This window comes from Stigmatopora nigra, chromosome 17 (genome assembly GCF_051989575.1).
Source record: "Stigmatopora nigra isolate UIUO_SnigA chromosome 17, RoL_Snig_1.1, whole genome shotgun sequence".
In the NCBI taxonomy this organism is placed as follows: Eukaryota; Metazoa; Chordata; class Actinopteri; order Syngnathiformes; family Syngnathidae; genus Stigmatopora; species Stigmatopora nigra.
This window is the reverse complement of record NC_135524.1, coordinates 7,275,185-7,289,694: the sequence shown is the minus strand read 5'-3', so window position 1 is coordinate 7,289,694 and position 14,510 is coordinate 7,275,185. Positions and strand designations below refer to the sequence as shown.

General features: G+C 39.7%; 1 protein-coding gene and 1 long non-coding RNA gene across 7 annotated transcripts in view; one reads left to right on the top strand and one right to left on the bottom strand.

Annotated features, from left to right (window-relative positions):
- Positions 1-889, bottom strand: part of LOC144210398 (uncharacterized) — a 73,275-nt gene extending 72,386 nt beyond the window's left edge. For 4 of the 5 annotated variants that reach the window (XR_013329370.1, XR_013329371.1, XR_013329369.1 and 1 more), the window contains exon 1: positions 497-889. This is a non-coding gene — a long non-coding RNA (uncharacterized LOC144210398). The remainder of the gene's footprint in view (positions 1-496) is intronic. The other variant, XR_013329372.1, reaches the window with a different exon arrangement.
- On the top strand, positions 450-13,386 carry tbx3a (T-box transcription factor 3a). Of its 2 annotated transcripts, none has more exons than XM_077737050.1 (7): positions 450-1,596; positions 2,277-2,544; positions 3,148-3,294; positions 3,959-4,035; positions 4,354-4,511; positions 5,782-6,452; positions 11,391-13,386. In XM_077737050.1, exons 1-7 carry the CDS (start codon positions 1,187-1,189, stop codon positions 11,832-11,834), a joined length of 2,175 nt encoding a protein of 724 aa, XP_077593176.1. In that variant the 5' UTR covers positions 450-1,186; the 3' UTR covers positions 11,835-13,386. The 2 variants fall into 2 exon arrangements, with proteins under 2 accessions (XP_077593176.1, XP_077593174.1); XM_077737048.1 differs by having other exon boundaries at positions 2,277-2,559.
- Positions 13,387-14,510: the final 1,124 nt, after the last annotated feature.

Genomic DNA, 14,510 nt, shown 5'->3' with positions numbered 1-14,510 from the left:
GGAGTAGGCCGATAAAGTCGCGGTACGATCGGTAAAACTGGTTAACAGAGCTCCGGGGTCCGACCGGCAGTGTGCGACTAACCAAGCCGGCCAAGCGCGTCTCTTCCTCGGCTTGACTACCCGCGCTTGTTCCGCTACCCCTGGCGGAACTCGCATTTGACATATTCACGCCACACAGATTGACTGGCTGACTGACTGACTTCCTGCGACTGACGCTAGGGATGGCGTTTCACATGCAATTTTTTTTGTTGTTAAATACCCTTTTCCCTTTTTTTCCTCCCTTCTTTCTTTTGCCGTTTTTCCAAACACCTTTTTATAAGTCTGGATCCAGATCCCCTCCACCCGGACCTGTTAAAACCCCGCCCCCTTAGTGCCTTACAATTGGTCCGAAAGCGTCAAAGAGCCAATCAAAGAGAGTCGCTGCAACACATCCATCCTGCGTGAAGCCCCGTGGGCCACAGAAGGCGCTAGGAAAATCACGGAGCTGGGACCTTACCACACTCTCTTTCTCTCTCTCTCTCTCTTTCTCTCTCTTCATCCTCCTCCTCCTCCTCCTCTTCTCCTTCCTCCTCTCTCTCCCCTCTCGAGCGACTTGTTTCTCCGCAGACGTCCTTCCCAGAAATGCGCGTGGAGGCGAGAGATCGTCCGGCGTGTGTGTGCGTGCGTGCGTAAAGAGGCGCGACGAAGTACGGAGCCCGTCCAGACGGGACGCGGAGAGGAGGCTCCGAAAAGCAGGGAAAATACCTCACCGACAAAGTGAACCAGGAGGGACCTGATTTTTCCCTTTCCATTTTTTTGACCCCCTTTAAACGGGAATGGCGACGCACTGAAGAGGAAGAATGCATCGCTGTATACTTCATTGACGCACCCGAGCTGCTTCGTGCGTGTGTGTATGTTTATGTGTGTGTTTATGTGTGTGTGCGTACGTGCAACCGCTTTTTGCTGCATGGGGAACATCTTTACTTTTTGATTTTGAATTCCCCAACTCCCCCTCTTCACCCCGAAAACCGAATAGTGGACTCTCGGTGGATGCTTGAAGTTGGAAGGAGGACTTCTTGAACATTTGCTGACCCCCCCACCACCACCACCACTACCACCACCCTCCTTCTTCTCCTTTTTTTTTGATCCACGAGCGCGTCCAAAACACTCCGAGCCGACATATCCGCACTGGTCGCAAAGCACTTGGATGAACTTCCTGATGAGAGATCCAGTCGTCCAGGGCTCGAGTATGGCATATCATCCGTTTATACCTCACCGGGGTCCGGAATTTGCCATGAGCGCTATGTTGGGCCACCAGCCGCCCTTCTTCCCGGCTCTGGCGCTGCCCCCCAGCGGTTCGCTCTCGCTGCCGGGAGCCCTGGGCAAGCCGATCATGGATCAGCTGATGGGGGGAGCGGCCGAGTCCGGACTGCACTTTTCATCGCTCGGCCACCAGGCCGCCGCGGCGGCTGCTGCGGCCGCGCACCTCCGGCCGCTCAAAAGCCTGGAGCCCGAAGAAGAAGTGGAGGACGATCCCAAAGTGCACCTGGAAGCTAAGGAATTGTGGGAGCTCTTCCACAAGAGGGGTACCGAGATGGTGATCACCAAATCTGGAAGGTGACGCTTGCTCTTTTGCTTCTTTGAAATAAATATTCCATAATAATCCACAACAGGCTAGAATTCGGTTGTTGGGGATATAAATATAAAAAAAATCGGCACTGATTTATGCTCATTTGCTTTGAAATTGATTGTTAAAACAGCTGCGATAGTAAAACAACAATAATAAATGGTTTTCTTTAACAAAACGTATAAAAAATTAAGCTACGCAATTCTTCATGCACCGTGCGCGTCAATTACAATTCAAGAATTGAATAAAACAAACAATATTTAACATGTTCAATAATTTGAAAGGAGGGATTTGCACAGTAACAATTAAGCTCCCAGTAAAGCTTTCTGTACACACATTTAGACCAACACACACACGTACACGCTGATTTTCTCTTCGTATAATCCCATCATTCATTTAGTTAAAACTTCACACCAACAGATCGCACCTTCCTAAGTGCGTACGTGTGTGTATGTGGGGGGGGGGGGGGGGTGCATGTATGTGTGTATAATATGAAACGTCGTACTTCATTTTAATATAAAAGTCCCAAGTCCAAAGTGTGTATATTTACATGTTAAACACGCTCTCAGCCTTCTTCATTAGTGGCTGGTTATTTTTTTTTTAAAGTCAAATCCAATCTTATTATCTGGCATTAAATCCAAACCCCGTTTTTTTTTTGTTGGGTGTCAAGGCGGATGTTCCCCCCATTTAAAGTGAGGTGCACAGGCCTGGATAAGAAGGCCAAGTACATTCTCCTGATGGATATCGTGGCAGCAGATGACTGCAGGTACAAGTTCCACAACTCCCGCTGGATGGTGGCAGGCAAAGCCGACCCCGAGATGCCGAAAAGGATGTACATCCATCCGGACAGCCCAGCTACGGGGGAACAGTGGATGTCCAAAGTGGTCAATTTCCACAAACTCAAGCTTACCAACAACATCTCCGACAAGCATGGATTTGTAAGTTCTACTAATGTATGTCCTTTTTACTATTTTTCCTCCCTATATTTCTTTTTGATTGTTTGCACAATCCTGTATGATATTTGAAATAGACTTTTTGCTCATTAGTTATGTTAACAAATGTGTTGTTGTTTAAAAATTTGGACCACAATATTGGACACAGCAGCAAGTATTCGAACGAATCCCTTCACGTGCTTTTGCATAGGATAATTTAATTCAGAGTTTCAAAGAGACACTGATCACATTATTGGATGGCTTAATCTAATGATACTCAGTTCACGTGGTTTTTACATGGAATAATCCCAAATCTCCCTATATTATCAGTTAACTATTTGCGTGCCTCCTTTATGTTTAATAAATAAAACACCAGTAAATTTGCTGGTGTTCATTTAATTGCATCACTCTGGATTTAACAGAGGAAGTGTGAAATATTGTGGTGGCTTCTGGCATAATATTTGAGTGATTTATTTAATAAGGAACAACACATTAATGGAAAATAGTCATATTCATGTGCATGTATGATCTAAAATCATATTTTTTCACAGGATTATGGTTTAATAACAAGGGCAGGGTGTTCACAGATTTGCTGGTGTGTGTTTGCAGACCATTCTCAACTCCATGCATAAATATCAGCCTCGATTTCATATTGTGAGGGCCAATGATATCCTCAAGTTGCCCTACAGTACCTTCAGGACGTATGTGTTCCCTGAGACGGACTTCATTGCGGTGACTGCTTATCAAAATGACAAGGTAAACAACCAGAACAATTAAAAAAAAAAAAACACTTTCCTCCTTTTGCTTGCTTGCTTGTTGCGTCTATTCGAGTGCATCCGTTTTGTTGTCATAAAAAATGAAAGACTTGGTGGCGGGGAATGTTGCCAGTTATCATGTTTTTTTTTTTTTTTTTAAATCACGTGGAAGGGATTTAGTAGTGGCATATACACGCTCATACGCACATGCACTCTCTCTCTCTCTCTTTCCCTGCATGTGCAAAAAAAAAAAAGTTGGGGGAGGTTGAGAAATGGGAGAGAAAAGAAGAAGGGCAACACTCCGCGCATGAATGGAGAAAGAGAAAAGGCTTTTCGTGTCACACTATACGCTGTGTGCTCACGTTTGTGTGTCAGTGGAAATTCAATGTATACATTCAAAATTATGTTTTTTTTTATTATATTATATTTCATACAAAAGGGGGAATGATGACAAAGTTTGAAAAATATCACAGTGCAAATGCACAATGAAAAACATGCATGCATTCCTCTTTTTATTTTATGACTGGGTTTTCTTTTATATATTTGAACATCCCCTCCTTCCTCCAAACAGTGTCAGAGTATAGTGGTGTGTAACAAAAAAATAATAATAAATAAAAACATGGAATTACTCCACTCTCTTTAAAATTGCTGTTTTTATTTTACAGATAACGCAGCTTAAAATCGACCACAACCCATTTGCCAAAGGCTTCCGTGACACTGGCAACGGTCGACGGGAAAAGAGGTAGGCTAAACCAAAAAAAAAACAACATAATAATAATCGTGTTAGTTGGATTAAAACGCGTCAAAGCGTCCAAATTGAGCCTGAGGGCATACTGCTGTCTTTCTGTAAAAAAAAAAAAAAAAAAACTTGCTGCTATATGGAGCACGTTTAATGAAGGACCTCACATTTTAGCAGCCGGCATTTATTGCAAAAATATCAAGAGAAATGGAAGTGTCACATTTATCTCCATGGGAACGGTGCTTTTTCTCCTGCCCAATTATTTTTGTTTCCTTGTTTTTTTTGGGTCGAAATGTAAAGTAATTTGTGTTGCGTTTTTAGGAAGCAGTTGGCGCTACAGTCCATCCGCTCCTACGAAGAGCAACAGAAGAAGGAGAACGGAGCTTCAGACGACTCCTCCGGGGATCAGGCCCCCTTCAAGTGCTTCGGGCAAGCTTCCTCCCCACCTGTTTCCACTGTGGGGCCCCCACACCTGAAAGGTACTCAGCCGTGTGTATACATTTGGGCCAATGTTCAAGTGGTTGGGTTATGTTTTGGGGTGTTTTTCTCTACAAAATGGAGCATTCTTTGCAAGTATATGCTTGCTCTTTATAAAATATTGATTAAAAAGCACAATATTAAAAATGCATAACATAACCAGTGACCGCCACTATGTTGATTTGATTCAATTGGCTCGTAAAAACAGTTGCAAAACAAGCACAATTCTTGATGACATCATTAAATAGCTGTTGAGGGTGATTTTTATCATTTATTTTTTAGCTCAAATTTGATGAAAGCTGATCTTTAAAACCTTGAGTGTTAAAATATTGGGTACACTTGCATATTCATAGAGCATAACTTCATAAATGCAAGCTCTATGAAAATTTTATAATACATGAATGGGCCAAATTGACACTAAATGGCACAAATTGTTCAAAAGATACACTTGCAAATATCTTATTCTAAAAAAAATACATTATATTTGTTCATTTCTTCCTTTTTCTTTAGCCATAAAATTTTAGTGCACTTAAAAAAACTATAAAATATGTTCTAGATGAAAAATATATATGTACACTACCATATTGGATCCATAAATGTGATTAGTAATTTGGACAATCTTGAATTTTGTGCATGGGACACAACATTATTGTACACTTGCAAGACTGTAATGCATTGGGAGATGGTTGTAATACGTTGTATTATGGTCCTAAACATGAGAGCACTGGAATAGTAGAAAGGCATTAAAAAAATCCCAATTTACAATGAGTGTAGTAAATTAAAAAAAAAATAAACATGAAAGACAAGAAATGAGGCATGATTTATGCACGACAAGTTATGCAGCACTACGTAGGATATTGAATTACACTGAAGCAAGAAAAATAAACCCGTGCACGATGAATTTATGGGTGGAAATGTCATCTGGTGTTTCATTTATGATTTCTTGAAAAAAAAAACGAAGGGGCAAAAATAATTTGTGGCGAAACAACAACAATAAAGTATAACGACAGATATAACTACCACACAAAAAGGATAAAACAAAAATGAGAATTCCAAGCCCTAAAAAGTGACAAAACAGGGGGGATTTCTGTGTGAATTTTGACTAATCATTGCTCAAAAACGACTTTCAATTTGAAACCACGCAAATGATGATACGATTAAGCAGATGTTCACATTAGCCTCGGGGCAACTGTAATTATTAAATTGCGTCGCGGGATTCGGCCAAGTGTCAAATGATGTTTGTTTGTCCTATTTTCTGGGGGGGTTGCGCAGACTTTTGTGACAGCGACGAAGACAGCGACGATGAGAGCAAAGATGGCCACGTCAAAGACGGTCCGGACTCCAATAAAATCTCTACCACGACAGAGGATGGCAAAGACCACGACACCAGCCCAGCTAAGGGGCACTTGTCAGGAGGGGGCGTCGTCGGCGGTAGTGGTGGTGGAGAATCGACCGGCCGCATCCGAGACGGCAGCCCGACGACTGAGCGAAGCCGGGCGGACTCTCGACAGAGCCCGATCACCGTCATTTCTAGCACCACTCGCTCCGGGGAGGACGTCAAGAGCCCGAGTTTAGACACAGCCAAGGAGGAGGAGTGCCGGCCCCCGGGCAAGGACCCCTTCTCCCCTTTGACTGTGCAGACAGAAGGCGCACACATGGGCCATCACGGCCATATGGCTAACTTCGGATTTCCCAGCGGCCTGACGGGACAGCAGTTTTTCAACCACTTGGGAGGCGCGCACCCGTTCCTGCTACACCCGAGCCAGTTCAACATGGGCGGCGCTTTCTCGAACATGGCAGCGGGCATGGGCCCCCTGTTGGCTGCTGTTTCCACGGGCGGCGTGAGCACCATGGACACCAGCACTATGGCGTCCTCCCCACAAAGCTTGGCGGGGGCTCCGGGCCTGCCGTTCCATCTGCAGCAACACGTCTTGGCCTCACAGGTAAGAAAAAAAACAACTTCTTTGAGCTTTTTTTTCTGTTAAAACCTTTATTGGTTCCTCTCAAAAGCATGTGAGTACATGTTTTTATCTTGTGTTTTCATGTAAACACAATGTTCTGTACAGAGTGCAACAAGTACACTCGGGTCACTTCTGGATGCACCTGTGTGTGTCATTTTAATGACAAGGTGTAGCAATTGAATACAGGCAAAACATGACTCTCTTACGAGTCAAAAATGTGTATTCAAAATTACTTTAACTCAATGGGCTTGAAAGATTAGACAAATGTTGTAATTTAACACTCAACAGTAGCAACACTCTATACATTGGGGATGATGTTATATTGTTTTCGTTCAATTCAATTCAATGACTTGGTTGGTAATACTATCTAATGCTTCTTTATATATTTTCTCCATAGTGGTACTTTTTCTCACTTCACTTCTCACTTAATTTCCAAAGATGAGCTCAAATGAATACATTTTAATATCAAAAATATACTTTTTTGCATTTAAATCACACACTCTAGCTTGGTAAATAGTTATTATAATAGTAAAATGCAATTGATGAACACATAAATATATACCTTAATTAAAAAGGTGGGTTTGTATATATAAAAATATTGCGCTATAGTCTACACTGTGAGTTGTGAGGTTGTTGCAAATGAGTCTGGTTGTGGAGCAAAAAATCCCTTTTTCCGCTTCTGTGTGGCATGTCCTTTAGCCAAGTCATATATTATTTTTTGTGCTGTTGACAGCAAAGAGAAAAGATTCCTTCTGATTGCTAAAATTAAATAAACTTTACAATAATGAGAGCTTATTTCAGTTTAGAGGTGGCTACAGGTGTGTGGAAATATTCTGGTCACTTCTAAAATATGTCAAATAGCAATTTAACTTCATGGCTCTTACGTTTTAGCCCAAGATATTTTTTTCTACTTTCTAGTATTGATTTGGAATTAAATGCATTTTTCCAAAGCTAATAATATTCACACCTGAGTCATCTAACCACTGCAATACTTTGAAGTTAATAATAATAACCAGAATTGAATGTTACATGATTAAAATCTTAGTAATGATGGAAGAAAGTAAATAAAAGAAAAAGCCTGTAATTAATTAGACAGTGTGTGTGTGTGTGTGTGTGTGTGTGTGTGTATGTATGTGTGTGTGTGTGTGTGTGTAATGAAGTCTCATCCTTAAAACACACACACATAAATGACACTAACATTCAGTAATGTTGAATCCATCTAAGATTCAATTCCAATAAAATTCAACCTCTAAAGAACCAACATAATCCGACCACAGTCAACACTATGTTAAAATACTTGTTAATGGAGCAAAGTGCTTGTTAAAATCAACCAGCATTTTGTATGAGGTGCTCAAAATATACCAAACAGGTACACCTTGGCCGTATGTGCACGGCACATCGTCCAAGGCATCTCACTCGAGTACAGACGTGAGGAATTTTAATACGCATTAGAAATTCTTGAACTTAGACAAAGCTGTTTACACTGCTGCAGGCCACTCGCCGCGCTCGTGCTGACACTCGGTTACGGGACGAGGTTTTGCTATGCGGGTTAACCTCTGGGTGTGTTTATTAGCGCTGATAAATCTGCAACTCCGCAGAAGACGGTACATAACTTTCTTTTGATCTGCACAGGCCATGGCATTAGCTGCTAAGGCCCCCGGGCTCGAATCTGACTACATCCCCAATGGTCCTTAGACAGTTGGCACTCCCACAGTCCATTCCGCCAGTCTAATTTTTACCCGCTTATCCTCAAAGCGAAGTGTTTTTAATCCGCACATTCACTAAACATGATTGAGATTTACATGAAAGTCTCCGTCTTTTGACAATATTGCTTACAATTGTCCGCTGTAGAGCTCTTGATGTCGATTAAGAAACATTGGCAACTCTATAGTGACAATAGTAGAAGACTGTCATTGTGTAATTTGAGAATTAAGCTAGTTGGAAACAATGGAAATTGTAGAAACACAATTTGAGGATTATGAGAGTTGGATAATACATTTGCAAACAGTAATTTCCACGAATCGGTTGTTGAGTTAGAGAAAGCTGTTGAGTTTGAGAGATGGACAAAAAGTAGAAAGAGTGGAATTAGGAGAAGGCCAGGTTTAATATGGTGACCTGCTCCCTTCAACGTCAATTCACGGTTCATTAATCTTTTGCAATGAAAGTACATTATCATTATTATTGCTCAGAAGCAAGTTAGTAACTTCAAAGTTGGGGGGGTATAATTTGTCATTATGGCTTGACAGAAGTAGGCTACATCAATATGAGGTGAAATAAAATCAGCGGACACTGACGCCATCTTGTGTGGATCTAATTACACAATGAAGGAGCAAAAAAAAAAAAAAACAATCAGAGATCAGAGATAGAAGGGTTGACCTTTAACCCCTTTGACGCCCGGATTAAAAAAAACTTGAAGAAACTTTTACTTTTGTTCTTGCTTTCAAGTAGATTTTAAATCAAGTTAAATGCAGTATATAATGAAATTGAAAGCCAAATGAAATAGGAAAATACATAAAATTTTTGTATGCTGCACACTAGAGAAACAAAGACGAATCTTCACAAATTCTGTCAAATCAATTTAGATGCGGAAGGAGAGGCAAGGGAATTTGTCTTCTTTGCCAAGTTAACAGACTAAAATTGGGGGGTTGTTGGGTGGTTATTTTATTCTTTGACAGTAAAATCTTCCTTTAACAGCTTTAACTCACTTGTTGTCTTAACTTTAAACTTTCAAAGGAGTAGCATTTTTTTCATTGCGTAAAAAAAACTACCACTTTTTGAACAAAATAGCTGAACAACCTTTTTGGTGAGCAGGCATTAAATTAACCCTTTTTGAAGTGTCACTCTAGATATATGACTCTAGTTAACAGCATTTTGCTTAACAATGTTTGTTTTTCATTTTCTCTCTCTCTATCTCTCTGTCTTTTTTAAGTGGTGACTTATTTCGCCATAACATTTTTTAACCCCCCAAAAAAAAACTACTACACATTTATATATTGTTTTCATGTGAAGCATTTACTACAGACTTAATTTAACCAGGGTTTGGATGCCTATTGATGATGTTCACTGCCAGCCCTCCCAGATAAAATGAAGTGAGTAGCTATTGCAGTCAAAGGCACAAAAACGTATACATTCACTGCCGACCCTTCTAGTCCAAATGTCAATTCAGATGTCAATCACAATCGATGACAGCAAATATGATAATCATATAAATGGAAAACTTTCTTCACAACTATATGTGCCGCTCCCTGGACACAGTAGCACCATATAGCATTTGCTTAGATTTTTTTTGCTGTGATATGGTTAGGGTCCAGATCACTGCCAAGATCCCCTCCGACAAAACTACACAATGCGGCATTTGCTGTCAAAGGAAAGTGTGAAGATCATAAAGTTTGTCACGCACATATGACAGAATTGTTACTGCATAGGCAGGAAGGGAATGCATTGGAACAAAATGCCAAATGGTATTGACATATTGCATGCAAAGATGATTGACTCAAACTATGTCACCACAAGTGTCAGAAGGCGAGGTGTAGCATTTTTTCAGAACAACCATAAAAGGTGTCAGATGAGGATTTGTTTTGTCAGCTTTTATGAAAAGAAAAAATGTTTTTATTGGCATTAAATAAAAATGTCAAGGAGAAGAAATATGTAAATGAGCATCGTTAGGTTAGTGCTTGAATCTACATTTTGAATATTACGCTATAGGTGAGGAAAGGGGATTTATTTATTAGCAAAGTATTTATTTAGTTATGATTTAATACCCAGGATCATTATATATGGCAAAAAAATGATCAATATGGCATCTCAATTGAATTAAATTTCCATTCAACTTTATGTCATTAGGATAAAAACTCTTACTGTTGTATCTGATTTGCATCCTTTTTTTGATAAAACTAAATTCCGTTTTATTTCGGGGGAAAAAAGATGCATGTGATATCATATTATTATCCAACTTACAAAAAAATCTGTAGCATTGGTAACGTTGATTTGAAATCTGATTCTGAGTTATTTGCAGAAGCTGTTGAGTAAGGGTGGGGCATGGGGAACGTCTTTTAAATTTTTGTTCCTTGGGGAAGTTAGACATATACTTCAACACCAAAATAAGTATAAATAAGTGAGCCACACAGGATGTCAGTATGAGTAAAAGTGTATTATTTGGTGTTGAATTTTCTTCCAGTAGTGGTGACACTCTAGTGTAATTGTTGTATACACTACAATTTTTTTAAGAAAACAAGCAGTGCTTTTTTTCATTCAAATGATTCAAGAGGAGATTTACTGCTCATTGTTATCTGGAATGTGGATATTTTACACATATATATATATATACATATACACGTATCTATAATATATATAGTCTCCCAATTGAAAAAAAAAATTTTTTACTAGTTTTATGATTTTGGAGGAATGTTGGCCCAAAAGTGTAAAGCAAAATACACAGGTTTTACTCTGATTCCATTTAAAGAGTTCAAGATTAATGTTGAGAAAATAATTCTCCTTAAATGAAAATCATTCTGAATTGAAATTTAATTTGTAATGAGCTGGATTGAAAAATATTGTTTTGTATAGAAAGTGGAAAAATTGACATATATGTATGTTTTTAATTTTGTATTTTTTATACATTATATGTACTATATCTAATTATATGTATATAATTATATGTAAAGTTAAACACAGGTAATGGTACTACTTTGAATTCACACTAAAACTAAATTGAATTAAAAATATAATCTAACAAACTGCAAATTGCTTTTTATAATGTATATTAGTCAAAAGTTAACTAAAAAAATATTTGAAAACGGGGTTAAAGCCATTTTTTTTACTTCTATTTTGAAATTTAGGTGCCTTGAAATGTGACTGTGAATAGGTAGTCAAAGTAAGACTAAGGACTGACGATTCTTCATTTTTGTGTTACTCCTATAGGGTCTGGCCATGTCCCCCTTCGGAAGCCTGTTCCCCTACCCTTACACGTACATGGCAGCAGCCGCGGCAGCCTCCTCTGCCGCCGCTGCCTCCTCCTCCTCGGCATCCTCCGTGCACCGGCACCCTTTCCTGAACGCCGTGCGCCCTCGACTCAGGTACAACCCCTACTCGCTCCCCATGACGGTACCGGACAGCACGCTCCTCAGCACGGTAGCGGCTGCCGCTGCCTCGGCCATGGCGCCCCTGGGGGGTGACCTGAAAGGGGATGTGCTGGTCCCGGCTAGCCCCGTGTCGGCCCTCGACTCCACGTCGGAGGTGACGAGTCGCTCGGTGACGCCCAAATTGTGCGCTGAGAAGGACGGCGCTAATGAGCTCCAGAGCATCCAGCGCCTCGTCAGTGGGCTGGACTCGAACCAGGACAGGTCAAGAAGCGGATCGCCCTAAGACCTCGGCACACACACATACACACACACACACGCACACACACACACACACACACACACACATTCACACACACACAGATATTCACTGACACACACTTCTTTTTCTTTCTCATTTACACTTTTTCAGACGTCCAAATATCTTGAACGAAAACGGAGGACTTTGTTCAGCAGGTTTTGAAAGGAGAGAAAATTCAAGAAAAAAATAAAAGAAACAATGTTTTAGTTTCTGGAATGCACTTTGGTTTAATACTCATCTGATATGTATCGTTTTTTTTTCTTTTTAAATTAAAAAAAATAACACTTAACACGTCATTTTTGTTCATACCGTACAAGTATTGAAACTGAAAAGTGGTCATATGGGTGAGACTTAATCAATTGATGTTGCTGCTGTCTCCAAACGACGATTTTTTTTGTTATTATTAATGTTTTTGTTTTATTATTACTTCCCAATATGCACTCTGAATTTACACCTTTTGATTTCCACTACCAGTGAACATAACCTACCTGTAAGACTGCTGTATTTTCTTGTACAATTGCAATTTGAAAGCATTGGCCCCTAAAACGTTGCATGCCCCACTCTTCATCATCCTCCTCATCCTCCCCATCTGATCGTGAATGTTCTTTAAAAAACAGAAGAAAATAAGTTTTTCTTTTTTTGCTATAAAATGATCGCATCTTTTAAATGGAAATACATTTTTTTCCTATTCCAGAACAACTCTAAATAGAAAAAAAACAAGAAAAACAATAGGCCCAAGCGTAATGTTCAACAGGCAAAGGGAAGCAGAAAATCTAAAGTAGATATCACAAAAAAAATAAAAGTAAATGAAAGGTAGTATTGAGTCTACATGTGTACATATGAATATATAAAATATTTATGTATAATTATTTCATATTGTTGCGTGTAAATAAAAAAGTAGTTTGTCCTAGGATCTGTTGTTAATTTATTGTGGATATAACTGTGTAATGATAGTTTGTGGCTATTATCCTTTTGTTGCCATCTACATTTATTATCCCCTCTTGTCTAAATCTTCAACTATGGATTTATTCCTCCCTTAATATCCACTTAGTTACTCACACTCATGTGCCATTGTATTTTTCACTTGTTGTCCGTGCGTTTGAGCGTCTGCGTGGACACGCGTGCGTGCGCGTGCGTGTACGTGCGAGTGCGTGTGCGAATGTGTGTGCGCGTGCATGTGTGCGTGCGTGTTCCTCTTTTCAACGAATGAAAAAGGCGACTTTAGACACACCGCAAAAATGGCTTGAAAACACCTCCTTTTTTTAAAAAATATTAAAGGAAAAATCACTTTTTTTATTATTAGAAACGCAAAACAAATGTTAAAGTTTGACAAAAAAGTGGATTCTTTTTCTTTTATGGAAATGTGTAAACCTGGTCGTTTAAAGTGCCGTATAATCTAAAAAAATATGAAGGTTTCTTTCTCTCATTTTGTTTGTTTGTGTTTCTTAAATTGGATGATGTTGTAATCGGATATTTCGTCTCGTTTACAACATCTACATTGTGTTCTTGAAAGTTTCAATAAAACGTTGAAATGCTCGTTTGGGATTCATTCATTTTCCACTGTGTGTCACCTTTTGAATTAGGTTCACTGAATCAATTCGTTTACAAATCATTTTCAACTAAACCAGTGTAAACGCAACACTTGAACTGATCCATATTTTTTCAAATCAGGTAAAAAGTACATTGACATATATTCAAACGTCATGCCCCGTGTCATTTCAGCAAACAAACAAGTGGTGTGTGTGTGTTTAAAGGGTGCATAGGGGGGGGCTTCTCTTGTTGAATGTGGACTAGAGTGTGACATTGAAAAAGGAAAAGCTGTCCTCTCCGGTGTTTGGAATGGCTTGGGCTAAAAGTCAAGGGTTTATCAGGTTCCTATCTTTATGTGTATACCGTCTGGTTAATGTGCAGCGAGGCTGGCGCTAGGGGACGTCCGCAAAGACGACGCGCTCCGTCTGAACTGAGGCCCGCCCGTGCGAACTTATTGCTCACCTGGCGCCCCCCTTGTGCGCATATCTGCACTTTATTGCGTCTGTAGTAGACGGCACCCCTGGCTGATCTTATTCCTACAGTGACTAACCACATACAGACACATATAATAGGTACACTGTGATTGAAACGTATAGGAGTAGTGGTAATTCATTTCGGAACTATATTCTTACAATAAAATGAACATGAAAAGAGCGTGTGTTTTGCCTAGAGTTTTATTTTAGAATTTGATACGGGCGCCAGTCTCAAGTCGCCTGGGAACCGCAGTCACTGATTTCACAAGGACGTTTTTTTGCATTAACTTTGCAAATTTGAACGCACAAAACAATCGGGAAAGAAATATCACATTTATTTAATATTTGCATGCAATAAAGAATGTTTTGCTTTACTATTAAACTTACTTTGAGATTAAATTTGCACACACTGTGAAATATTACAACAGATGCATAAATGACATATGTATTCTAAACTATAGTTTATTTTGATCATATCAACCCTGTCTGGCGCCGCTAAAATATACATATGGTAAACAAAATATATCAAATTAAGTATTGCTATTGCAATCCCAATAGCCTTTTATTAAAGTCACCCACCATCAAAAACGCTCTTTGGCATCATGGAGTTCTTTATAGTGTGACAAAATACATTTTAAAAGCCCCAAACTTGTATGTT